We start from the raw sequence: 27472 nt of genomic DNA on the forward strand, positions 1-27472 counted from the left end.
ACTGACCTGAAAAATAGGATCATGGCCAAGCTTGAAACCTGGATCCCGCGTAGCCGGTTACCAAGATTACGTGAAGTTCCCTCAGAAGGTCTGCTAGATGATGTTAATGCAGCACTACGGACAATACCTACAACCACGATTACCGACACTAACAAGCTGATCTACAATACGGCAACAGTGATCAGTGAGATGCTTGGCTACAAGTTGAACAGCGACAAGGGGCAGTACCCTCCATGGAGAAGGAGGCTAGAGGGCAAGATCAAAGTAGCACGGAGGGAGGTTAGCCAACTAACGGAGTTGCAGAAAGGTGCGACAAATAAGGTGCCTAAGAAATACAGCAAGCTGTCCATACCTGAGGCCTTGGAAACTGCCAAGCAAAGACTCACAGCCTTGGCCAGCCGCTTGAGGAGGTACACCAGAGAGATAGAAGGCAGGAGAATAAACCAGCTGTTCTCCACAGAACCAGCAAAGGTGTACTCTCAGTGGCAAGGGAACAATAAGAGAACAGCACCACCAAGGCTGGAGACGGAGCAATACTGGAAGAGCATATGGGAGAAGGATGCAACCCATAACGGCAATGCTCAGTGGCTAGAGGATTTGAGGGCTGACCACAGCGACCTCCCTGAACAGGGTCCAGTAACCATCACAGTGGCAGATATCCAAGAAAGGGTCTCCAGTATGAAGAGTTGGACAGCACCAGGGCCCGACATGGTTCACGCCTACTGGCTGAAGAAGCTGACTGCACTCCACGAGCGTCTGGCAGCACAAATGAACCAGCTGCTAGTTAACGAGAGACACCCGGAATGGCTAACTGAAGGCCGGACGGTCCTGATCCCCAAGGACCCCAAGAAGGGACCGGTCCCCTCCAACTACCGACCAATAACCTGCCTCAGTACTACATGGAAGCTCCTGTCAGGCATCATATCGGCTAAGATGAACAGGCACATGGGTCAATACATGAGCGGGACACAGAAAGGAATTGGCAAGAATACCAGAGGCGCAAAACACCAGCTACTGGTAGACCGAACAATCAGCCGAGACTGCAAGACCAGACTGACCAACCTGTGCACTGCCTGGATTGATTACAAGAAGGCCTATGACTCAATGCCCCACAGCTGGATACTGGAATGCCTAGAATTGTACAAGATCAATGGGACCCTAAGAGCCTTCATCAGGAACTCAATGGGGATGTGGCGTACAACACTAGAGGCCAACTCCAAGCCCATAGCACAAGTCACCATCAAGTGCGGGATCTACCAAGGAGATGCTCTGTCCCCACTGCTGTTCTGCATAGGCCTGAACCCCCTCAGTGAGATCATTAACAAGACTGGCTACGGATACCGACTACAGAACGGAGCAGTTGTCAGCCACCTCCTGTACATGGATGACATCAAGCTGTATGCCAAGAGTGAACGAGACATCGATTCACTGATCCACACTACCAGGCTATACAGCAATGACATTGGAATGTCGTTCGGACTGGAGAAGTGTAGTCGGATGGTAACAAAGAGAGGGAAGGTAGTCAGAACTGAGGGGATTGAACTACCAGAAGGCAACATTGCAGACATAGAGGACAGTTACAAGTACTTGGGGATCCCACAGGCGAATGGGAACCATGAAGAGGCCGCTAGAAAAGCTGCAACCACCAAGTACCTGCAGAGGGTCAGGCAAGTCCTGAGGAGTCAGCTGAATGGTAAGAACAAGATCCGGGCCATCAACACGTACGCCCTGCCCGTGATCAGGTACCCTGCTGGGGTAATAGGCTGGCCAAAGGAGGAGATAGAAGCCACTGACATAAAGGCACTCCACGTGCAGGAAGGACAGGCCCCTGCACGGTATGTACCACCGGCAGATAGAGGAGGTGGCTGATATCCAGAAATCCTACCAGTGGCTGGACAAAGCTGGACTGAAAGACAGCACAGAGGCACTAATCATGGCAGCACAAGAACAAGCTCTGAGCACAAGATCCATAGAGGCTGGGGTCTATCACACCAGGCAAGACCCCAGGTGCAGGCTGTGTAAAGATGCCCCAGAGACAATCCAGCACATAACAGCAGGGTGCAAGATGCTAGCAGGCAAGGCATACATGGAACGCCATAACCAAGTGGCCGGCATAGTGTACAGGAACATCTGTGCCGAGTATAACCTGGAAGTCCCGAGGTCAAAATGGGAGATGCCCCCAAGGGTGGTGGAGAATGACCGAGCTAAGATCCTGTGGGACTTCCAGATACAGACGGACAAAATGGTGGTGGCTAACCAACCGGACATAGTGGTGGTAGACAAACAGAAGAAGATGGCCGTAGTGATCGATGTAGCGGTTCCGAATGACAGCAATATCAGGAAGAAGGAACACGAGAAGCTGGAGAAATACCAAGGGCTCAGAGAAGAGCTCGAGAGGATGTGGAGGGTGAAGGTAACGGTGGTCCCCGTGGTAATCGGAGCACTAGGTGCGGTGACTCCCAAGCTAGGCGAGTGGCTCCAGCAGATCCCAGGAACAACATCGGAGATCTCTGTCCAGAAGAGCGCAGTCCTGGGAACAGCTAAGATACTGCGCAGGACCCTCAAGCTCCCAGGCCTCTGGTAGAGGACCCGAGCTTGAAGGATAAACCGCCCGCAGGGGCGTGCTGGGTGTTTTATATATATATATATATATATATATATATATATATATATATATATATATATATATATATATATATACACACACACACGTGTGTGTGTGTGTAGCAGAAAATCGAAACTATGAGCTAAGAAGGCCCGGGGCAGAAGAAGGTAGATAATCCTGTATGGTTTTACTGTGGCAGGCAGCTCCTTTCACATCACACAAAGACATTCAATCCTTGTTAATAAAAAAAAATAGTAATTAAGTTCAGGTTTAAAGAACTGACTTCCTGTGACTGTGGAAAACTAACTCTCTGAGGGAAAATGGCACGCCAGGGTTTATGGGGTGGGCTATTTAAGGGAAGCAGTGTGGCAAACTATCAGAGACCGAGGGATATGAGGGGGTCAAAGGTTACGTTTAGGAAATACACAATCATATCCTTGTTCTGGGTGATGAAACACGCACACTTAGGGATTTTTATTCTTTGCCTTTAGAAGGACTTCTAGTAGACGGGCTCGTGTCAGAGCACAGCAGGATTTGAGTTCTGGGTTAAAGCTCAGTCGGTCCCGACCTGCAGGCCTGGACTCGGAGCGACAGCCAGTTCGTACCATCCAACTTTATCTCGTGTGCACATACTGAATTATACACAAATACAATAACGCAAAAATATAGTTTCAGGCATCTAATGACATATTCAAATCGTGTTTAACAGTGTTGGGTAAGTTACTTTAAAATAGTAACTTAGTTACATTACTAGTTACTTCTCTCAAAAGTAACTCAGTTACTTCAAGTTACTCGTTACTTTCAAAGTAACTAGCTAGTAGGGAAAGTAACTTTGGTTTTACTCAGAATTCTCTTGTTAATGTGTTGCTTCCATAACTTTGCCAGTCTTCTAGCTTGCTTACTTGCCACGGTGCACTGTGCCACCTACCAATAGAAAGGAAAAGATAATGTGCATATTTCCATGAGAGAAATCCCACGCCTGGACCGTCATTGACTGCTGCCATGATTCTAGCCTACGTCACAGCGTCATGTGCGCCTTTTACATCCAACACAAAAACTGCAGTCGTGGTGCTTTCGATTGTACTCAGAACTCGGAAATTCTGCCTTCTGAATAGGAAGATGTAGGTAACACCAGACTGCAGATGAGCTGCATACAGGGCTGGACTGGGACAGAAAATCGTCCCGGGCATTTTGACTGACCGGCACGCCATTATAGGAAAAATCATAAAGCCTTTGAATGAAAACAAATGCTGTTGTGACAGTGATGTACACTGTTCTGATGGTATATATGCATCAATCTATCAATCGTTTGTTGTAAGATTCAGATAATTATTTAATAAAAGCTAGACATTTTAAATGAGAATAAGAAAGAAAAGTATTTCTTTGTGCCCCCCTTTCCCTGTTAATGCCCTACCTGGCCCCCTGGCAACACTTTGCTAGACCCGCCCCTGCACAGTTACCAGCTGTCAGCTACTTAGAAAAGGATCCTGGTGTTATTTGTCTCTCAGAAACAGCTCATAACTTCCCTTCAACTCATTCATGTCACCTAAAAGGTAAACCTGTTTCTCCATCACCTGCTCAGCTCTGATGGTTCAGTAAGGACATCTCCTGGTTTCATCTTCATGTTTCCCTCTCACCACATATCCAAACCATATCATGACCAGCAGCTTTACAGCTGTGGCTCCAGCAAACATCAGCTGATACTAGAAATTAATATTAAATAAATTCTAACAACAGCTGATCAAGCTTAAACGTGCTGCTGTTGTTTAGCGCGACATCCGCTGGTTTCCTCTTTCGGAGCAAAGTGAGCGATAAACAAACAAGAGAGCCGATCAGCTGATTATTGATCAGTTTCATGATTGAAGTAGAAACGGGAGAGAGAGGGTGAGAGGATGAGAGAAGAGGCAGCTGTGCAGCATAAACACAGAATAACTCCAGCTTTGTGTCTTTTTCATTGTAGCTGAATTACGGGACAAACTGTTCCTTTTCACTTCAATAAGAAACGCGTAATATTTTCTCTGAATACCAGACGGGACGGTTGGCAACTCTAATAACTTATGAACAAAATAAAGTTCAACATCAGTAACTTCATAGCACCACCCAGCTGTATAGAAACTCCGTCATGCTAGCTAGCACGCAGTACGGAAAAAGTCAGAATAACGAAAATAAACTCCACCTACACTTGGTTCATATCTGACCCAGAGAGACTGCAGGTCATAACTTCTTACCTGAAGTTCAGTTCACACTTGGACCGGCGGCCGCCTCGGGTCTCTTTTCCTTCTGCGTCCCCTTTCCTTCATCCACCTGCTGCCTCCACCACTTGCTAATGTTACTGAATCTGTGGAAGCTCCGCGATGCCACCACACGAAGTAACGAGTAACGACCCTATCTAAATCCCAGTAACGACTAACGCGTTCCTGGTTTTGGCATAATAACTAGTTACCGTGCTCGTTACCACAATAATAACGTAGTTACTGTAACGCGTTACTTAATAACGCGTTAGTCCCAACACTGGTGTTTAAGTTATTTTATTCTAAACTTGGGTAGCAGCGAGAGTTTCCCCTTTTTTCTTCTGTTTAACTGAAATGAAAAACAGATCCCAGCGTGGGCACCTCGACCGTAAAACACATTAAAGTGGCACAAAAGCCTGGATCACAGAAAATAAACCAGTGATGCTTTCCCACTATTAAAAAATAGGATTGCCTGTTTAATTCAAACCCAGATCTCAGACACTGATTCGGGGGAAAAGGATCATTTTATGAACAAACCCTTTCTCAGCTCAGTCAAAGAATTTCATGATAATGTTTTGATATTTAAATAATACATATACCTTGTTGTACAAACACTGTATATAAAGGATGGACATAGACAGTGATGTCACCAGTTGGTTTGTGAAGTCTCATTATGAAGGTGGATACTTTTTAACCCTAAATGAGATGATCATTTAGAAATTCAACATCACTTTGTAATAGCGAATCTTTGAACTAACAATTGAAACAATAAAAGCACTTTTTTATTTTTTTTATTTTACTGAGCCCAGACATTTGGGATTCAAGGTCCTTTACGACATCATAGGAACCCTTTCGGTAACCAGAGGAGTCGCCCCCTGCTGGCCTATAGAGAGAATGCAGGTTTCATGGCTTTACTTTTTAGAAACAAGACCAGAGGCGAGGCCACATCCATCTTTTATATACAGGCTATGGGTTGTCTCACCTTGTGACTGAGCAAACTCATCTTTGTGACCTCCTGCGACCTGGGTGGCAACCATGACGACAATGAAAGTGCAGACCAGACCAGTCCTCCATAGCATCTCCATGGTTACTACAGTAGTTGCTATAGTAACAAAATTCAGTGCAGTGGTCCCCGTGCCTCTGTTCCAACATGTCTCCTGCCCTCTCGGATGCCCCGTTGCCTAGCAGAGGGACAGCTCAGCGCTCTGCTGGGCCATGGCTGCAAAAGATCGGAGAGCCAGCAGCGTCTTCGGCGTTTTGTCAGCAAGAGGTGATGGACCCTGAAGAAGTCCTCACAGAAGTGGAAAACACCTAGACGGGTTTCTCAAGGGGCTCAGCGGCAGTGGTGGCTTCACACCCCTCTCCGTTTGCCTGCAGAAGAGAAGCTGTTTAGTGACTGCAGGAGGAAGGCCAGGAAAGGGTTTGAAAGGGTGGGGAAAGACAAACTTAGGCTCAAAGACGAAGGAGGAACAAGGGAGACACAGTAAAACACAGACAGAGGGAGAGCATGAGATCCCAATGACCCATGCAGTTCCCAGTCTAACAAGGCAAATCTACCCAGTTCATATTCAAGGACTGCCCAGTCCTCCATTGTTCCTTGTGATAATCAATCTTGGCTTTAGTAAGGGTAAGTACCCAGTCTTTCACTCTGGTGACCAGCGATAACAATAGGTCCCAACCTGGGGCCTCTGAGGACCCACACTTTAAGCTGACTGTCCACCGGAAAGAGTTCAAACACAAAGGAGGCCATTGATCTCGTAGAAAGCTGTGCTCGGTGCCCAAACGGGGCTAGGAGTGGGTATTATGTCAGAGGGTCTGAGGGTAAAATGAGCCAATTTGAGAGACGCAGCAGGTTGCCATCACCGCTACCCTGCCTGACTCTGCAACCTGCATGGCTGAGCGACCCACTGGCTGGTATCCAGCTTACTAACTGGCCAACTAACTAGCAGACCGATGGTGTGAGTGCCTATACATCAACCAGTGTTGATATTTGGAGCACAACACGGACAGATAATATCGCCTTTTTCTGAATCCGAGGCCCCTAGTTTAAGAAAATAAATGAATAAATAATAAAAATACAGGAGCAACAATAAGACTTCAAAAACAAACATTCAAATTTGATGATTTCTTGCTTCCCTCACCACCAGCCCGTTGTGGCAGACAGCCGCCCCACAGTAGGATAAGCAGCCCACATTTCTTTAGGTTGTAGACTTCAGCTTCAGCCAAAGCTGACAAAAGACCTAATGCTGGTGTTTCATGTGGCCTGTGCACAGCAGTGGTACTTAACAAGGCTTAAACCTTTAATTACAGCAAATGAAAGAAGGCACAACAGGAAATAAAGGACATGATTTGCACAGTAGTGAACAAAGCCAGTTCTGAGTCAGCAGATGACAGCTAGTGTTTTACCCTGACAGATGTGACTCTATGAACAGAAAGCTTTTAAGACCGTATGCAGGTAAAAGTTCAGCATCACAAATTTCTTTCTTGTGTCGTTCTTTTCCACACCACTAATTTAGCCGTCGAGTGCTATAAATAATCCTCAGGCTCTTTTTTTATTATTTTTGTGTCCTTTGAGACAAACATGCAGCAAGATTATAATAACAATGGAAAAACGACTTCCTCATCCACACAGTACCCATTACAAAAACAAGAGCGGAGCCAGGAATCGGCAGTCACAGTTTCATGGGTGCCCTTCTCTCTCTTTTGACTTGAGTTTCCTGGCTACATATTGCAGTGTCAGCTAAAAACCCAGCCCTATCCTCCAGTAAAGTCTGCCCACCCAGCTTTACTCTTGTCCCAGCCCTGCTAGCCTCCCTCCCTCAGAGCTGTCTGGGGAGAGAAGAGCGAGCGGAGACGCCGCACTGGCCCAGATGGCTGGCGGCTAACCAACTGCAGCCAAAGGTAATCGGAGGCAGATGGGAAACCTTTTGGTGACGAGAGCAGGGGGAACAAGTTGCCTCCTGCAAAAAAAAGAAAAGGAGGAGGGAAAAAAAAGCCAAGTGCAGAATCTGAAGGCAATGAGAGAGGGAAAGAGAGGGGAGTGTAAGCTATTCAAGCCAGCTGGGAGAGCCATTCTTGAGTGTTAATACTCTAAACTGAGTGTGGAGGAGATGAAAGGGCCCCTAATGTGGCTCTTGCTTAATTTCACACAGCGACGGGCAGGTACAGTTCAAAACTAAAAAGAAAGAAAGAAAGCTTGCTTTAAAAACAATGAGGGGTCTTTGTGCTGTTGCAACTTCCCTCATATATGGAACAACTAAAAGTCTTTCTCCCCTCCCTCCCTCCCTCCTCCGGCTTTCTCCCAGTCATTTCCTGCGCGAGCCAAGCTCCCTTTCCATTTTCATTACTTGTTTCTGCACAGCTCTCGATTTATTGTGGGCTTATTAGACTTGCTATCAAGTGCTTTTCATGACCACTACATCTCCTCTTGTTTACTTAAGCCAGAGAAAGAGAGGAGAGATAGGACCCCCCCCAACACACACACAAACTAGTGCTATTCAAATACAGCTGCTAAGAAAGATTTGTGGACAGGCTTCACACACACCACAACACGCATGCACCGCCGCGCACACAGCTCTTCTGGTAAATTATTGCTACTCTGGAAATGCGGCTAAATTAAGAGAGAGCTGTCTCGCAGAGGTGACGGCGTTGTACATCTTCCTGTTGTGCAAAGCTTTCCCTCTGGGCTGTATCACTTGTACGAAATAAAAAGCGTATGTTTGTCAGGAGGCCAGGCCGAGGCGAGCGCGCGCGCGCGCGCGCACGGACTCTCCGGGGTCTGGGTTTTGCTTGGATGGATATCGACCGTATAGCTCTACAATCGCGGCCAAAAAAAGAAAAAGGAAAGGAAAGGGGAGGGGGCTCCGAGCCGGGCCACACAGCTTCCAGGGCTATCAGAGCTTTGCAGAGGAGAAAAGAAAGGGGTCGTTGTTACCAAGAGAGAAAGGAGTTGGAGCGCACGGGATAATTAGGTGGGAATTTAAGGGTGGGCCAAAATACTCAAGTGTAATCAAGTCAGTGGACCCTGAGGCATATTGACACGTCACTTCTATTTTTTTATAATCTGATCATCTACTGAACACTGACTGGTGCTTTTTTATAACTGTGTTTAACAGGATGGATATTCCTTTTTCATACTGCAGCCTAACTATGCTGTCCTTGTGTCTAACCGCTGCCAGGGAGAGTGCAGCTATCCGAAAACTAGCACGCTAATCAAAACCATATGACCGGTCTGTGTCGACCGCACAGATGCTAAGTGTCCCTCAGCTCAGCTTCAAGTCTGGGACAGCACCCCCACCACTGCCACTACTCTAAATATATATATATATATAGTCTCCACTTTGGTCAGCAGAGAGCACACGAATCAGCTTTAGGTTGAGTTTATTATTTCATGTAACTGCACGCCACAGTTTCTCTGTCCAAATGAGACCGTGAGGGAGCGAATCGCGCACATCAGCGTCCGTCAGCCTCAGCATCAACTCCTTGAATAAATAAAAATAAGTCATGATCACCATCAACATGAAGCCTGGACAGGTGACAGAGAGGGTGGAATCATATCTCAGATTAAAATCTCTGGTAAAAATAAATAAATAAATAAGGCAGAAGAAGGAGAAAAGTGCAGGCATTCCTTTCTCTGTTTCCCCAAATAAACAGTGTGCAGATGAAAAGTGGGAACATAAACAGGCCGGAGAACCTCGGATGTGCTCCCCTCACTGAAAATGTCCTTCTCTAAGTCTGAAACAATATTTAGTGAGAGAGAGAGAGCTGACTCGACACGGAGTGAGTGAACCAGCGCAGCACAGATGGCAGAGGAGGCTTTTCTCTTTCTGTCTTTTATCTGGTTTACGACTGACAACAATCCAAAAAACACCAAAAATATTCATTACGACAGGCAAAGCCTTACATTTGCTGGAATCTTTAATGTTCAGTGTTAAAATGATTGCAGAGCTGAACTGACAGAGGCTTGCCTGTCAGTTCAGCTCTGCAATCAAGAAAAGAAGAAAGAAAGAAATTGAAAAAATGTGCAGGTTACAGAAAAGCTGTGCAGTTCTGGGAGGCACCGACCTGACCCAGGACAAATAAAGTAAATTTGCTGTCCTAATAGAGGCAGCAGCCAATTTAAGGTTACTATGAAGTTGAATGAGTGCTACCAAAAAAGGAGAAGGAGGAGATTTAAACACAAAAGCATCACATGTGGATGTGAAGAAAAGGAGAAGTGTGCGTAATCTGGTAAAACTACACATCCACGTTGCGTTTTTTATGGGAGCAAAATAAAAAACTAAAACTGTATCTGTGTGTGCTAAAGAATATTTCTGCAAAATAATAATAATGATAAAAATGTTGCACGGTGATCAGGAAACCTGCACATCTGTCATTCGTGCTGTTTGGACGTGCATGTGCTGATATGTCACACAGCCAATGATTCCACATCTGTGTCTCTAAACCTGTGCTCGCCCCTCTGTTTATCATAATGTTACATATAGTCTAAATATATTACACTAGCAACAGTCTAAATGTTTTCCGTGATAACACTTTAGCAACTTTAGAAACGGGCTGCAGATTTAGTGCGCTTTGGAGCAACTGCGAGTAGCGCCCCCAGCCGGCGAACGACACAACGCCACCATTCACCAGGTACCTGATGTCCGCTGACAGCCACATCATCCCTTCAGCAACACGCAGACACAAACACAGACACACAAACACAGACGCACACCGTCTTGTCATCAGCTAACAAGGCGACCCCAGCGCTAATAAGTAAGAACTCCGAAGAAGAAGAGAAGCAACTCACGGACTCGAGGTTTTAGGAATAGTACAAATCCCCTAAGACAGCGTGAGGCTCACGTCCGCAGAGGTGCACCTAATGATCTCATGACAGCAAGAGCCTCACTAAATATGGGCGACATGCAGTGTTTCTGCAGGAAGGAGCGGACAAGAGCTTAGAAGAGCCAGCATCATGCCAGGGCAGTGCCTTTCCTTCTTACAGAGCTGTGCATGAGAGAGAGTGGAGCCGAGCTCGGTGACCTACCTTCCCGTGTCCCCGTGCAGAAGTTTCCGATGTGAGTCTGTCCTCAGCAGCCGAGCGGAGAGGAGGCGGTGCCGGCAGGAGACTGAGGAGACTCAACTTCTTCCACTTCCACAAGCGGAGAGAAGGAGTCTGGTGTCAATTTCCCCCGTGGTAAAAATAGAAGCGTCCGGGAGCAAAAATTTCAAAATAAAGTTTGTCTTGGCAGGACTCCACAGTTGGCAAGGGGCCGATGAGAAATACAGAGCTGTGGCCAAGATAGCTGATGTTGGTCTAAGACCTTTACGCAACTTTGTATCACGCATACCTGTAACCCGTGAACACTGTGCATAAAAATGTGGTTGGTCAGTTTGTGTTTTCTTTGCGCATGACAGACCTGACACTGAGTCCAGTAAAACAGCTTAAATAGTGGCTCAAGCTCGAACTGTTTTAGAAGCAGAAGCAGAAGGCGTCTAGTCCTTCTCACTGAGCATACTGTTTGGCTGTTTTCGGACCGGAAATCCTATAAAATGCTTTAAATAAATAAATAAATCCTGCAGATTACACCACTTCGTGGAAATCTGGCCCTGCTCAGCTCGATATAAAAAGAAGTCTGACAGGTCTAAGCTCAAAAAAATCCTATTTTTTGCGAGTTCTTGAGCGCCACAATCTAACTTTGACCTCTGAAAAGCACAACTCGATGAGGAGCCTGTGCTTTCCACACTTTGTTTCAAGGAGCTCTTGTTGTGGTGACTTTTAAGAGGTCATTCTTGGGGCGAATTACCCACACCTGCTTTGGGGGTTCAACCTGGTGATCAGTTCTACAACTTCAGTCTGAATTCGACCAAATTAAACTGACTTCTTGCTCCGATTAGGACATGGCTGAAACTTCCTACCTGTAAAATGCATGCTTTTATTTTGTAGGAAAACATTTTCCTCTGTGGTTTCGTTTTGTCTGTTTTTGCAGGACTGGATTCAGCGGGATCCTGCTGACTCGGTGCCAGATCTGCAACTCCAAAGAAGCAGCTGCAGCCGCTGCAGAGGTGGGGGTTGAGTGTGTGTGGGGTTTGCTATCCCTGCTGTTGGTTTGGTGCTGTGGGTATTGCACAGGTGCTGGAGTGGAGAGTAGATGTCTGTTATGTCATGATGGCAATTCTCCCTCAACACAGTATCCTGGCTACACCACAAGTTCTGTAACTTAGACGTGTACATGTATCTATACGTGTAACGAAGCGCAAGTTTGGGCTTAAATTGTCAGAAATAAATGTGTGAAATTACATAAAAAGTGCTCCAGGTCATTGCCCAGACTGTCCTGTGATTATAAAACAGGTTTTTGTTAATTCACAGAAATATCCTGGGGATTTTTTTTTTTTTTAATCTATTATGAAAAACATAAATTTCTAGAGAAGACGGTTAAAAAAGTTAAATATCTGTCATTTAATTGTTTAGTCACAAGTTAATTACTTTAGTAAATGGGTTTGGGGTCTTTATCAGTAGGAAATGCTGTAAAACCTATAAAAATTCAGCTAAAAGACCAAAATTTATCCCAGAAGTCTCCAGCAGTTACCTCGGTTGCCTAGCAACCACTCACAGTAAAAACCTCAAAGCTTCCTGTAAAATATCAAATTAACGCTTTTACACATTTAAAAAATTATTTTACATGTGTAGAAATTAAACAAAGAATGTAACATGAATGTGCTTTTGGATGTTACACCAGCTACATATTTCCCTCCCTCTAGTCTTTTTGCTGCTAAGATACAACGCTTTGAAAAAGTATTTGCCCCCTTCCCGATTTCTTTTGCTCCCTTTTGGTATATTTGTCACACTTACATGTTTCACATCATCAAACTAATTGTAATATTAGAGAAAAATAACCAGAGTAAATACAAAACAAATACTCCAACCCTACCCGGCCGTACGTGAAAAGTCATCGCCCCCTAAATCTGACAGCTGGAAGAACTGCAGTCAAGTGTTTGTGATAACTGACAATCAGTCTTTTACATCACTGTGGAGGAATTCTTCGCCAAATCTTCTTTGTAGAATTGTTTGAATTCAGCCACATTAGAGGATTTTAAAACACGAAAAGCTTGTTTAAGTTCATGCCAACACATCTCAATTGGATTTGAGTCCGGACTTTGACTAGGCCTCTCCAAAACCTCTTTTGCTTTAGTCACTCAGAGGTAGACTTATGATGTGTTTCGGATCACTGACCTGCTGCATAACCTGAGTGATGGCTGGACATCCTCCAGCAGACAGCAGAATCCAGGTTCCATCAATTACAGCAAGTCGCCCTGAAGCAGCAAAGCAACCCGAGACCATCACACTACCACAGCCACCCCAAAAACCGCTTTTTGTATTTACTCTGGTTATTTTTGTCTCTATTTAAGTGTCACAAATATGCCAAAAAACTAAGAAATCAGGAAGGGGTTACTGTTACCCTAGCTATGACTTAACCTTTTAACCTTTAATGTATTTTATAATTTTAACAATTCATCTAAAAGACTATCGATATAAAGTGTTTTGTATATATTGTAAACATATGTACACAAACATATGTATGTTCATTTTGGACAGCACCTGGCCAGCTGTCTTTTCTGCTGTCTCCACTCTTTATATTTAAATCCTATCAATTCATGGGACAGTGCCAGCTGACTGCACGTGTTCAGCTGTCATGTGAGAATGTGAAATGCAAAAACAGATAAACAGACGGAGCATTGCGCCGTAAACAAGGGGAAACTCATGATGGTCAAATGTCATCTATCTACAGGTGCTGAAAAATAGGTCAGCGCCTTGTGTAAAACCACCACTTGCTATTTTACAGCTTTTGCATGGCTGACTTTGTATAAATAAATAGGATGATTGCAACATGAAGAGAAGACTGCTCGAAGAACGAGGCCATCATTTTAATAATTAGGCATCCTTAGATGTAGGTTTAGGGCAAGAGGTGCAAAGGCCTACTCAGACCACCACGAGCATGAAGCGGCAGACGGTCGGTGACTAACACCAGCCTGGGGCAGTTAGGCTGATGGTGGTGCAGAAGTGCGGAAGACAAAGAAGATCGAGCATGCAAATTTTTGACCTTTAACATGTAAGATGTTACTTTGTTTATTCTATGGACAGAGGAATCTCTTTCCCTTTGTTCATGGGCTAAGTAAGTGCATCCTGACTCGAGTTCAACCAGCAGACCAAATCGTTTTCATCTCGAAAGCAAAAAAGAGGAACTCCCCAATAATGCTGGTTTATTCTTCTAATATTAATTCACTGTTTCGCATATTCAGACATGGCACTGTACAGATTGTAATACATCAGCTGGGATTTAACTTAACTGAGAGGCTCACTGGTGACAGTCAAACTGAAATCAGCCCTCCACGCATGCCATTTGCCGTTTTGCCTGTGTGTGGGTTTGTGTGTGTGTATGTGAGTGTGTGTCATTGTCTCTAAACCCTCGCGTCTTCACAGCACCTTACATTTCTGTCAGATCAACAGATATATCTTTGCCTCTGAAGCAACAACACTGCTCTGCGTCTGCCTGGAACAACAGTGCTCTGTAAGTTTTTTTTTATATCTGATTATGTAACAACAGACTGTGTCGTATTGGTTAAACTGGTTAGTTACACTTATGTATATACTTGTGTCTTGTGTGGAAAAACACAACAGCCCAGTAAGGTGGGTGAAAGTAAGACGACCTGAAGTCTGAGCCTGAGAAGTTGCTGTAATGCAGTTATACAGACAAAAAGCTGCAAAGGAGTTTGAACTCGATGTGCTCGAGAATTCACATATTTGAGTAAACGTTGATTTAATAGCAACATGAGGCCATGAAACACGTGAAAATGTAGTTTAGCTATTCATTTACAAAGTTTTTGATGACTTCAGTCCAACAAGATCTAATCGATCAGTTAAATTTAATTCCAACTGAGGTTTGTTTTATATTCACAACTATATAGAAACAGTCAAAAAAAAGGAGAATAAAAGAGTGCGTGCACCGCAGTCGGCCGCGGCATTGTTGCTCTGGCTCAGAAAAGCAGTCATTACATGCTCAAAACATAAATAGCTGCTTTCATTGCGACTTGGAATAGAAAACCAAAAAAAAATGGTGTAGGTTTTAAGACACCCAAGAGGTCCGTGTGTGTCTGTGATCCCTTGTAACTGTTCTTAAAATGACTGGATGTATTTTGGGTGCTGCACTGAGGCATATCTGCTACATGTGTCGGCCACAGTCGGACAGAATCGGTTTGGACGAGCAGAAGATGAATTTTTACGTGCAGAACGGGCTCTGTTTAACTCACAGTGTGATATTCAGAGTTTTAGCATAGTTTATTTTTAGATAAAGACACGGTTGACACAAACACTCATTATAGTGAACAGAAATCAAAGTAGAGTTATTGTTAAGAGGAATATAAATCTCTCTTTGAATGCTAATGAATCCTACCTGAGGTAGGCCTGAACAGTTAATGTGATTTAATCACATCTTGTCAGGTTATTTCCCAGGTGCTGTACAGACTTTGGAAAACATAAAGCAGATAACAGGATCTAACAACAACTTTTTTCCACTGATTCAGGAAATAATGATTCACTTTGGGGCATTTGGGCTCCTGATTTCAGATGCACTTTCTTATCCAACTCCACCTACACGCTTCGAACGCTCGCTCAGTTTTGTTGGAAAAATAATTTCATATGTGACAGTTAAAGGGCACATTGTCTGTTTTGAGGTGCCTACACAGTCTCGCGCATTGATGTATGTACAGAGAAATGCTTCGAGTTGCACAGCCATGAGCTAACTTCCTGATATCACAAAGAAAATAATCATGACCTAAAAACTCTAAATAGTTATCACTGCTATGCTCTTGATTTAATATCAGTGGGTAATCTACAGAAAACAGAGAGGCACATCGACTGTCTGAGCTCACGCTGGTGCGTTCGTGCGTGATAAGGACCAACACTGTTCTGGTGATTTGCTTTTTGTCATGTTGTTCTCAGCAGCCAGTTAAGCAGCTATTTGACTGATCGCTATTTACACCAAGCACGTTTCTGCCTCTTGTCGGGTTCCCCACTTCAACACTGTGACTGTGCCCACATATTAATAATATTTCTGCTGTTTAAATGAGCCGAGGAGGAGTTTACACTCAGTAACACAAATATTACACAAATGGTTTATTTTTCTAAAACCTGTAGCTGTACTTGGTTACCACGCGTCAGACTGACACATCTGAGAAAAGTACTGTGAAGAATAACAGTGACTGTGATGACGCGCTGGCTTTTCTTTGCAATAAATGATCATTTTCCAGGTTTTCTGTGGGCCAGAAGCCCCTAATTCATCTTATATGGGTCAGATTACAGGTGTGTTGTGACAGCTGGGCCACACTAGGCTTGGTGTGACAGATGTCAAGCTTGTCTACTGAGTATTAGGCTAGATCTAGCTTACGTAGCATTTGCTAGCGAGCCATAAGTAGCCCTGCTATCTGGGTCCAGAGGCCACGATGGGGTTGGGTTTTTTTAAAATTATTTTTTAAATATTTCAGCAAAAACTGTTTAAAAAAATTAAAGTCCTCTTCACTTTTGTCAACGACGTCCCCATCTTCTTCCTCGTTTAGTTCTTCCTTCACATTAGCACGTGTTAGCACGCTAACGCACCCAGCTAAAAAAAAGTTGAGGACTGTAAACGCTAAACATGAGCACATAACGCTGTCAGCTCTAAGCGCTGCTCTGCCTTCATGTCGAATGTGTTTCCGCTGCTAATGTTTACGCTTCCTAATTGTGGTTTACTTGAATAAACACTTGACGCTTGCGCTGAGGTCGCCTTTAAAAGCTCGACCTCGTTGCTTTTATCCGAGCGCAAATGGTTTGAAGATGTCAAAGTATTCGCATAGTCTGTCGAAGCTCGTGCGTCCGAGCACATAATGTTGTGGCGGGTTAGCCATTATGACAAGATAGAAATGGTGAACCCACCAGAAAGATCATAATGGCCGCCGTGTTTCGTTTCGCTCTGTCACAACCCCCGTTATCACTGCCATCTAAAACGATAACCTGGAGCTGTGAGTCTGCCGAGAACAGACGAGTTTGACCAAATGACAAACACAATCAGGTTTTTGATTCCTATTTAATTGCATTTACTCTCACACCAGAAAACTTTCTCTCTGTTCTCTGTGGAAAACGAGCGTTCAGGCCTCGAGATCTCGTATCGAGTCCTCGGCTTGCTGAAAACAGAGTGACTCATAGGACTCTTTTTTTCCACCACTCATTGGGTCAATCACTATCTGCTTACTCTGCAACACTCTTGTACCAAAGTATTCTTTGCACATCAGAGGGAATTATACACTGCATGCAAACAGTTTCTGTGTGTTAGTCCCGGGCGCTGCATGAAAGACACCCCGCAACAGTGTGGGTTCAAAGCTTGGCTCAGGAACCGTGCCATGTGTCGCCTCATCTCCCGCCAGTCTTTGTTTTTGTTAAATAAAAAGAGGGAGGGCGGAGAAAAAAGAAAGAAAGCACCAAACTCTTAGTTTATAAAGAGCACACGCAGAGCCGGGACTTGGCTTCTGCTGTTGTTGGACCTTTTAATGTTTTGTTGGAAAGCCGTCAGTGTTTTGGTTAGTTTGGTCGTAAATTACAGCAGCATGGCTAATATGCTTGTCACGGTCTGTTAAAGGGGGTTTGTTATTAAATTCACTTTCCCTTTCAGTTTGCTCAAGTAATATCACAGAAGTTGATCATAAATTTTGAGCTGCTGTATCACCGCGCTACCCACTTAAACGCCCCACAGTGTATGGGGAATTTAAATGAGAAATGGGGAAAAAGAATAGAGTCACCTGCATCCATTTATAGACTTTTTACAGGAGTAGACCTCCTTTCTCAACACATACACAAACAAGATGCAAGTCATTTATTGTTTATCTATAAAATATCAGAAAGTGCTTACATGGAGCTCAAGTTGATGCCTTTAAATTGCCTTTTTTGCTCTCAAAGCAGTCTAAAATAAAAAATAATTAAATGTACATTAATATAAAATAATGCAATAAGCAAATTTGCACACTAAATTTAAGCAGAATGGGGTAAAAAAAAAGAAGCTTATTTTAGCTTTAAAGTCAAATGACAGCAAAAAGATAAACACCTTTCTGCATTAAAAATAAAAATAAACTCCATAATAGTTATTCCCGTGTGTTGAGATCGGATTAGGTGGTGCAGAAGTTGAATAAACGTATGAACAGTTAGTCTCCATTCGTTAGAAAAACCAGTTTTCCATGTGCTGCACATCCATACTGACTAAAATAAACACCTTTTAGGTGCAGATCATGAAGCGCTCCAGCATTGCTGCTCATGTCTAGGCGACATCCATTTGTCCACACTGTAGGGTCTGGTCTTTGTTGTGGCGTTTTGGAGGTCATGCTGCAGTAAAACCTGGTTTCTTGTGGCAGTCGTATGTTGCTGTTTGGTTGTCCACTGTTGATGTGGGAAGCAGCTCAGGTATATAACCAGGAAGCTGAGGTTTTGCACTTTTTATTTCACATAGTGTTTAAAAACATGTTATATGTTACGGTGTAAGAAGTTAAATTACAGTAAAGTAGATTTGCCAGCTTTTGGTAATCACACCTCCTGTTTTACTGTAAGTAACTTATGGCACATGCTGTGTATGTCAGGTTTTAGGTTTATAATTTCATCGTTATAAAAACTGCACTCTTTGTGAGGGGGTGAAGTTTTCACTGATATGAAGAAATGAAACTGATGGACACATAGTGAGAATAACACAAAGACAATCACGTATCAGTTTGCATGCCGCTTTGTTTAAATGTGCTTCTCGTCTTTATTTACTCCCAAATCGAAGAAGAGCTCAGGAGAGCAGCCTGGCTGATCTCCTGCGTGTCTTCATGAAATCTCGATCTTTCTCTTCATTTCAGATCATTTCCTTTCTGGGTTTTCTGAGCTGATGCCTGTGACGTCTTGTGATCGCTGTCGATTTCCCTCTTTATCTCAAACATCTTCTGCTTGTTGTCGCGTAACCGTTCCACGCTGCAGTCGAAACCCTTTTGATTTTAAAGTTGTCCTTACTCCCGTTCACAATAAAGTCAACCGAGTACCAGCGCTTCTCATCGCGCACACGCTCGTTACAGTAACGATACTTTGATCTCAGTTTTTTTGTTCCATAAAATGAAAAAACGATGAGTTTTAAAGCAGAGGGAATGTTCTGTAACCGTACAGCACCTGTTCAACGGAAGAGCGACACGCTGGAGAAAGGAGGCTGTGAGGGCGGACTGCGACTTCCTGTTGTGGCTTGTGTCATCACTTTGTTAACCTGCAAACTTTATGCAGTCTCAAAGTGTGGGTGCCTCATGCTAAGTGTCACATCCCCACATATGTCTCCTCACTTGTACGTGTCAGGCTCCTGAGAAGCGCAGCTCTGTTGGGTTTGTTGTAGATCCTAGTGAAACACAGCTGGGAAGGGAAGAGAAGGTGAGGTTATCCAGGTTGTGTGTGTGTGTGTGTGTGTGTGTGTGTGTGTGTGTGTGTGTGTGTGTGTGTGTGTGTGTGTGTCTGTCTTTTGGGGCTTTTCTGTTGCTTTTTGTAGTACTGATTTTAGTGTTGTCCATTTTTAAGCTGTATTCCCACCAACTTGTATTTGTAATTTGGTAAATTAGAAAGTTGCATTGATCTGGCTGTGAGTGGAGGAGGTAGAAACTAAAAAAGCCGAGCGGTCAGAGGTGGCAAATTTGTTTCAATCTGTGCCATTGGTCAGTTTTCTCAAAGAAATGTCCCCCTCCCTCCTCTCTGTCTCTCTAGTTTCTCTCTCACTGATTACATCCAGGACTTCAAGGCCAGGCCAACTTTTACCAGGTCTCACCATGTCCATCGACCCTGCGGCCGAGCTGCCTTTCTTCTACGGCAGCATCAGTCGCTCGGACGCCGAGCAGCACCTGAAGCTGGCTGGGATGTCCGACGGCCTCTTCTTGCTGCGGCAGTGTCTCCGCAGTCTGGGGGGCTACGTCTTGTCTATCGTGTGGAACCTGGAGTTCCACCATTACTCCGTAGAGAAACAGCTTAACGGGACTTACTGCATCACAGGAGGGAAGCCTCACTGTGGCCCTGCAGAGCTCTGTGAGTTTTACAGCAAAGACTCCGACGGCCTGGTGTGCCTCCTGAAGAAGCCGTGTCTACGCTCCCCAGATACGCCGATCAGGCAAGGCGTGTTTGACAGTCTGAGAGAAAACATGCTGAGGGAGTACGTGAAGCAGACCTGGAATCTGGAGGTGAGCCGGGTGTCGGGTGGTGCTGAAGAGTTTAGAAAAAGAAAATAACCATGTAGGGTAGAGTTTTGAGCTACTTGTACTTTACCTGAGCATTTCGGAGACTGAAAAGTTCATTTTTTAGCTATAATTACTTTTCTGTGATATTGAATATGTTTAAATGTCTTCCCAACAAACTACGGTTGTTGTTTTTACAAAATTTAACCATGCAAATGTGCTGACTTCTGCTCATGGAGATAGCTTTGATGTCTGCATCCAGCCCGCTGTACAGTGCAGTCAAAGTGATCTCTTCAGTCGTTATATTTTCCGCCCTCATCGCGCTGCAAAATATAGCAAATAAACCAAATAGAAAATCTGCTGATGGGTGAAAAATTTATACAAAATAAAAAATTTGTGATCTGATAAATGTTTTCGCCTGTAAGCAAAATTTGCCATTTTGTTTTTTTGTGGTTATTTGAGAGCAGCTGCACAGATAAAACTTTCCACTGCTGTATTGACATGTAGATATTTTTTTAAAAGTACACGTACGTCTGAGAAACCTTCACATTTAATGAACCACTATTTAAAAAACAACAACACGAGGTGTCTTATCAAAAATCAGCAATCTTACCAACATGTGTCAGTTTTCCCACATCAGTCAGTGAATGTCGTTACAAAGAAACAAAGTGTTCAAAGTTAAAGATCAGTGGTGTGGCAGCGCCAGGTCACACTTTGCTGGTAGACTTTAAACAACTTTTGAAAAACTTGTGACGGCCCAGACCTCGGACTCGGACAATCCCTCCCTTCTTAATGGCTCTCTGCAAATACAACGAGAAGTTTGAAGTTGTGACCTTCTTCTCTGCAACGTTTTCATTTTGTGGCCCCGATCGGACTCTAACTCGGGGAAAGGTCTTCCCCGCAAGCCGTATGTTTGAGTCTGGTTTAACTGACATTTCTGAAGGGACTTTTTTGGTGGAGTGGGAGAGACTTTGCCCACACACAATCTCTCCAAACCTTTCCTCAAGTAGGAACACAGGTAGGAGCTCTCAGTTCCTCTGAAGGTTTCTGTGGCCTGGGGAAAGTAGTTGCACTAACAAGCTACAGTTCTTAGAAACGAGAACCAAAAGTATGAGACAGACGGTAGAAGCTAAAGTAAAGAGTCAAGATGGGGGAATAGGAACAAAGTGAGCAGGTAACTGGAAAGAAAAGGCAGGCCAGGTGGGAGTACGAGGGTCTGAGATGACAGCACTGAAAGAATTAGTCAACAAGACTAAAGCTAAGAAGAGCATTTTCACTTGTGCCTCCTCCAGTAACCTGCCACATACAACGATCAGTATCTTTTTGACACCGGTGATACAACTGAAGAGCCAAACTAGCTCCACGTCTATGCAGAATTCGCCTGCAGCTCGAGTGTCATAACGTTCCCTCTCTGAGCTTCACATGCACCACCTTCCACCGCATTTGACACCCAGCATGAGCAAATTCAGAAACACCAGCAAGCTGCGATGCAGTCCTCCCCGCAATTTTAGATAAAAAGTCATTATTGCAAAACACGGAGATAACACGTGATCATTTTTCCGGTTCAGGGCGAAGCCATGGAGCAGGCCATCATCAGTCAAGCTCCTCAGCTCGAGAAGCTGATCGCAACTACAGCCCATGAGAAAATGCCTTGGTACCACAGCAAAATCTCCCGCCATGAGGGGGAGAGGCGGCTTTACTCGGGAGCACAACCGGACGGCAAGTTTCTGTAAGTTTTTGCTTCTTTTTTAAAAAGCCTGCTGTGTTTGTTTGTTGGGTAAAGATTTTGCATTTATGTGTGTTTTGTTCCTCAGAATCAGAGACAGAGAGGAGTCTGGCACATACGCTCTCTCCATGATGTACGGGAAAACGGTGTACCACTATCAGATCCTCCAGGACAAGTCGGGGAAATTCTCTATGCCTGAGGGAACAAAGTTTGACACAGTCTGGCAGGTCGGTCCTCAGGCTCTTTTTTTCTTCCTCTTTACTTGTGTGTCGTTTTTCTGGCCTAAACTAAACTTATTCTCAATGTTCAGCTGGTGGAGTATCTGAAGATGAAACCTGACGGCCTTGTAACCGTTCTCGGAGAGGCGTGTGTTAACGGCAAAGCTGCTGTTGAAAGTACTGACCAATCTTTCCTTTTTTAATCACATCTCAGCCTGAATTTGCAGTTTATATTGTGGTTTATTCATAATATGAATAATATAATACGCAACGTTCTTTTTTGATTCTATTCACTAATGAAATTCTCCTGTCATTTTTCAGAGACACCCAGTCTTCCCAATGTAAGTAGTCGGTACATCCTGCACTGTTCAAGTCAGCGCACGTCTTCATCCTCTGAGATTTATTTCTTTGTCATTCCTTTCAGAGGCCACGCGGCGCCAATGGATACACACCGCCACCTCGAGGTCGGTAGCCAGCAGTGCAAACACACAGGCAGCATTGAGCATAAACTGCGATGGCTGTTCCTGCAAGGATGCGTTCAAATAAAAAAACTCACAATTACACAATCAGTCGTAGAAGGAAGACTGAAATCTGATAGATTATAACTGCATGCCAAGCGCTGTGTTTAAAGGTTGTGAGTTAAAAAATGTAATTCCTCAGTAACAGTGTCCAGTTAATATATCACTGGGTAATTAATTTATACAAGTGCATCATGTTTTAGACTCTGATACGTGATTTTGAATGTAAAACCTTCAAGTTTGAAATATTTTGCACATTATATCTACAAACAAAGTACATGCAATTTATTGTGTGCAATTTGTACTTTGCAGCTCTTGCATTGGTCACAAAGACTACTGTGCCCGAAGACCGCGACCTTCTCCCCATGGACTGCAATGGATTCAACCCGTATCACAACCCCAATGATATCAAGAGGTTCAACATCCAGAGGTCCGACCTGCTGATGGACGAGGTGGAGCTCGGCTCTGGGAACTTTGGCTGTGTCAAGAAGGGAGTCTTCAAAACAGAATCGTGAGGAGCCGAACATTTTAAAAACAGACGCTGAGCCGTACGTGCGTGCGTGCGTCTACTGATGTCGCTGCCTGTGTTTTGTTTGGATTCAGGGGTCAGATAGACGTGGCCGTCAAGGTGCTGAAGAACGACAACGAGAAGCTGGTGAAGGAGGAGATGATGCGGGAGGCAGAGATCATGCACCAGCTGAGTAACCCGTTCATCGTCCGCATGCTTGGCCTGTGCAACGCAGACTGTCTTATGCTGGTCATGGAGATGGCTTCTGCCGGACCGCTGAACAAATTCCTCTCCTCCAACAAGTAAGTTCATCTTTAACTGTTTGTAGTTACACTTAAAAAAAGTTGTTTTATTTATTTATTTATTGGTAAACTCTGGTTTTTCTTTGAGTCAGTTTCTTAGCAGTTATCCTAACCTGCAGCACGGTTGGGTGGAACCACTTGACATAACTTTTGAATAAAAGTGTTAATATTTTTTATTTCATTTATTTATCAGTTACGTATTTATTTTATATATTTTATGTATTGCTTCAATGTTTTACATTCATTGTACATTTTTTTTAAAGTAAATCCAAAAAACACAGTATTTTGTTGAAATAACACAAATGACTCAAGTAAACCTTTAAAAAAAATCTTTAGTGAATAAAACTTCAGAGGATTTTTTAAACCAGCAATAGTGAGATTTCAGTTTTAGGGGTGTAACTAGGAGACTGATTAAGGTCTGACTTACATATTTTTATATAAAAAAACCATCTTATTTATTATTTTTCATGACACTCAGATCCTTACGAATCCTATATAGCATGTGTAGAGTCAGATCAGATTACGCTCTGACTTTACAAAAATACATACATGTCAGTGTAACCCTAACAGCTCCCACAGACATGCACTGCCCCAGGATGGGTTTTGCACCAAACAGGGCTGTGGTTTAGGGTCAGTCAGTTTCATGCATAGAAATCTTTCAGCTGTAACAAGGATCAAAACATGTCGATGTGAATAATCTTACTTTATCTCAAAGAACTCAGCTCTTCTACGTGGTAAATAGTAAACAGAGTGGTGCTACTATAACCCCTTTCTATTCAAGGTGAGCCCTCAAAGTGCGTCCTGGTACAAGTCTGTACTTCTCAGGTGGATTCTGATACTGACACTGCAGAAGTCCTTGCCATGACATGCTGATGAGGAATGAATCAGACAATCTGTTCGTCCAAGACATTTCTGATCTTTATGAGGCCGTTCTTTTTTCCTGTGGCAGCTCCATGTATTCTCAGAACTGTCACGTTATGACGGAATAAATACAGAACAACAAAAGTGAACGTACGCTTTCTTACATCTTAATTTTATAGGAGAGCAGGCAAGACCGTACTCTGTATGGACAGCAGCAGCTCTCGAAGGGCAGAAGTTGGAACATGGGGATGTGATTTTACACGTCCTTTAGGTTATGTGTTTGCTTTAGTGCCAGGATAACATTTTAATAGCCACCTTCACTCTTTCCAAGACTTAAGTAAAGCAAAGAGAAGCCTATAACTCAAGTCCAGTCAATAGAGATATTAGAGATAGATAAAAGAGCAGGGGAATGACACGCAAAAGCTTCTCCAGCTGAGAGTCATCCTAGGTGAGGTGTTTTGGGCATGTCCTCCCAGGTGAAGGCCCTGGGGCAGAACCAGGACAGAGCTCACATTTTGCCAACACCTCGGTATTTCCCCTGAACATCTGGATGAGGCGTTTCAGCTCAGACTGTTGCCCCCATGACTCAGAGCTGGAAAAGCAGCAGAAAATGGAGAGGTGGATGATTCCAAAACTCCAAATATGTCTTAAAGCAGGGGTGTCCAACTCCAGGCCTCGAGGGCCGGTGTCCTGCAGGTCCTTGATCCAACACAGCTGATTACGGCTAATTGACCTCCTCAACATGTCCTGAAGTTCTTCAGAGGCCTGGTAATGAACTAATAAATTGATTCAGGTGTGTTGACCCAGGGTGAGATCTAAAACCTCACCTGGAGTTCCCCACTTCTGTCTTAAAGACTCAAACTTAGGATGGTTCATTTTTCAGGCTGCTTCATTTGAAGGTTTCTGGATACTTAAAACTGCAATAATATTCAGTGTTTTGTTGCATCAAAAGGAACTGGACAAGTTTTGTGTCATCATCATCATCGATCATCTGTCCATCTATTTACTTCTGCTTTTCCAGTCCAGGTTCAGGGGGTGCAGCTGGAGCCCATCCCAGCTGTCTTAGGAAAAAACTACATTTGTGTACTAAAAATATCCTAATGCTTCTTTTCTCTGGACGTGTGTCCTCACAGGGATACCGTATCGGTGGAGAACATTGTGAACCTGATGCACCAGGTGTCGATGGGCATGAAGTATCTGGAGGAGAAGAACTTTGTGCACAGAGATTTAGCGGCTCGCAACGTCCTGCTGGTCAATCAACAGTTCGCCAAAATCAGTGACTTTGGCCTCTCCAAGGCCCTGGGAGCAGATGACAACTACTACAAAGTACTCACGAATTTTTTAATATTGTTGTACCGCAAGACAAAGTTGCATGAATACAGAGTGATTAGAGAGTCCGGTGTGGGTTTTATCAGTGTGTGCAAACAGAGAGTATGTCTTAGATGGATTGCCCTTCTGCGAGTTGCTGACCTCACAATGTGCAAACAGTAATTAGCTCCTATTGACAAAAATGTGTCAGGTGCCCTGTTTGAACTAAACACTCAATTGATTTCCATTTTACTGATTTACTGACCCATATCTGGAGTGGATGTAGTTACCAGAGAGCCCCAGCAATCCTTCACTCCAAGGCCCTAAATACCATCGCCGATGTTTGCTTGCTTTGGCCGAGTCCTTGGCGTGCTTCTCACCATCATAAACGTTGTGTTCACAGGCTCGTACTGCAGGTAAATGGCCGCTCAAGTGGTACGCACCAGAATGTATACTCTTCCACAAATTCTCCAGCAAAAGCGACGTGTGGAGTTTTGGTGTCACCATGTGGGAGGCGTTCTCCTACGGAGGGAAACCCTACAAGGTAAGACAGATTACTGCAGAAGGTTATCAAAGCATGACGTGATCCCAGAGCTCACGCTGCCTGTCTTTGAATTTGTTCTCCAGAAAATGAAAGGACCCGACGTGATCCGCTTCATTGAGAACGGGAGCCGCATGGATTGTCCGGCGGCATGTCCAGAGCGAGTATATACACTGATGAAAGAGTGCTGGACATACAAGTGAGAAACCGATGGTCTTGTGCGTGCGTTATATAAGAGAGGCATAAACAGAGGTTGTCTGTATGTATGTACAACAAAACAACAAGAGTTCATGTTTCCACAATAAGAACTGGGAAAGAAATGGTACATTCAAAGTCCGAGCTCAAATCCAGCTGAGATGCTTGAACACACCGTTAATGCTCAAACCCACCAGTCTGGCTGAATTAAACAATACTGCCACGAAGAGTGGCTGAAAGACTCATTGCCAGTTATCACAAATGCTAGATTGCAGTTCTTGCTGCCAAGAGTAGCACAACCAGCTATTAGCTTTAGGGAGCAATTAGTCTTTCACGCAGGGTCTGTAGTTTTTTCCCCTGAATAAAGTAAACGTACTTAAATCGTTTAAAAACTGCATTTTGTATTTACTCTTGTTGTTTTTGTCTAAAAAGACTCATTTAAAATTAGTTTGATGACCTGAAACATATGTATGACAAATGTGCAAAAAACTAAACTAAGAAAACAGGAGGAGGGCAAACACTTTTCACAGCAGTGTATTTAATGACTTATGTAGTTTTCATACGTCAGGCATGGCTGCTGTCACCTAACGACATTATATTCCTCAGTCGTTCCCTCGTAAATGAAAACAATTTCCTCTTGAATATTTGTTTTTTAGCGTCAGATTAAGCAAGCAACGCATCCTCTTAAAATCCTGTGACTTCTATTTATCACAGCCTCCTCTCTCTGCTCCTCCCCTCTCCTCTCTCACAGACACGAGGACCGTCCTGACTTCAAGAAGGTCGAGGAGGCCATGAGGAGTTATCATTACTCCATATCCGGCAAGGCCAAGCCTGAGGAAGGCGCAGCCGCCGCCGCACCCGAGCCTACCAAGTAGACAGAAAAAAGGCACATTCTGTCCCAGCGCTGCACAAAGCGTCCTTTCAGCCGGCCATTAAACAACCAAAACAAAGAGTGTTTTATGAACTGTGCACAGTGACCAGCTTTGACCGCAGAAGCGACGCAGCAATAAATGTGCATTTGTAAATCGGACTTCAGTGTGTCAGCCGTGCGAGGAAGCTCTCTGTCTGCCGTGGTTTGAATGTTAAGTGTCGTAATACTGCTGAACAAAACTAATTTTATTTTCTGCTACTTTAATCGAACCATGTATTCAAATCTGCGTCTTTGTCCGCCTCCACCTAAAAGCATTTTTACTGTTTTTAGCCTAATAAACTAGAAACAAACGAA

The 27472-nt window shown here is 44.0% G+C and overlaps 2 protein-coding genes across 12 annotated transcripts in view; one reads left to right on the forward strand and one right to left on the reverse strand.

Moving 5' to 3' along the window:
- The window catches only part of adamts10 (ADAM metallopeptidase with thrombospondin type 1 motif, 10), a 61478-nt gene extending 50325 nt beyond the window's left edge, over positions 1–11153 (reverse strand). For 2 of the 4 annotated variants that reach the window (XM_082511194.1, XM_082511193.1), the window contains exons 1-2: positions 10862–11153; positions 5819–6207 (exon numbers count right to left, since the gene is read on the reverse strand). In XM_082511194.1, coding sequence (XP_082367320.1) covers positions 5819–5921 — 103 coding nt within the window. In that variant the 5' untranslated portion in view covers positions 5922–6207; positions 10862–11153. Of the gene's footprint in view, positions 1–4833; positions 5510–5818; positions 6208–10861 lie in introns of those variants that run through there. The other 2 variants (XM_082511189.1, XM_082511191.1) reach the window with 2 other exon arrangements.
- zap70 (zeta chain of T cell receptor associated protein kinase 70) overlaps positions 1–27472 on the forward strand; it is a 41305-nt gene extending 13833 nt beyond the window's left edge. For 5 of the 8 annotated variants that reach the window (XM_082511211.1, XM_082511212.1, XM_082511208.1 and 2 more), the window contains 13 exons: positions 11805–11880; positions 19610–20076; positions 21639–21799; positions 21885–22023; positions 22107–22191; positions 22336–22355; positions 22439–22478; positions 22845–23043; positions 23136–23342; positions 25337–25529; positions 25915–26055; positions 26139–26251; positions 26999–27472. In XM_082511211.1, coding sequence (XP_082367337.1) covers positions 11805–11880; positions 19610–20076; positions 21639–21799; positions 21885–22023; positions 22107–22191; positions 22336–22355; positions 22439–22478; positions 22845–23043; positions 23136–23342; positions 25337–25529; positions 25915–26055; positions 26139–26251; positions 26999–27122 — 1965 coding nt within the window. In that variant the 3' untranslated portion in view covers positions 27123–27472. Of the gene's footprint in view, positions 1–11804; positions 11881–14262; positions 14385–18691; positions 19283–19609; positions 20077–21638; positions 21800–21884; positions 22024–22106; positions 22192–22335; positions 22356–22438; positions 22479–22844; positions 23044–23135; positions 23343–25336; positions 25530–25914; positions 26056–26138; positions 26252–26998 lie in introns of those variants that run through there. The other 3 variants (XM_082511213.1, XM_082511214.1, XM_082511215.1) reach the window with 3 other exon arrangements.

The sequence above is a fragment of the Aulonocara stuartgranti genome (genome assembly GCF_965226115.1).
Source record: "Aulonocara stuartgranti genome assembly, chromosome: 17".
NCBI lineage: Eukaryota > Metazoa > Chordata > Actinopteri > Cichliformes > Cichlidae > Aulonocara > Aulonocara stuartgranti.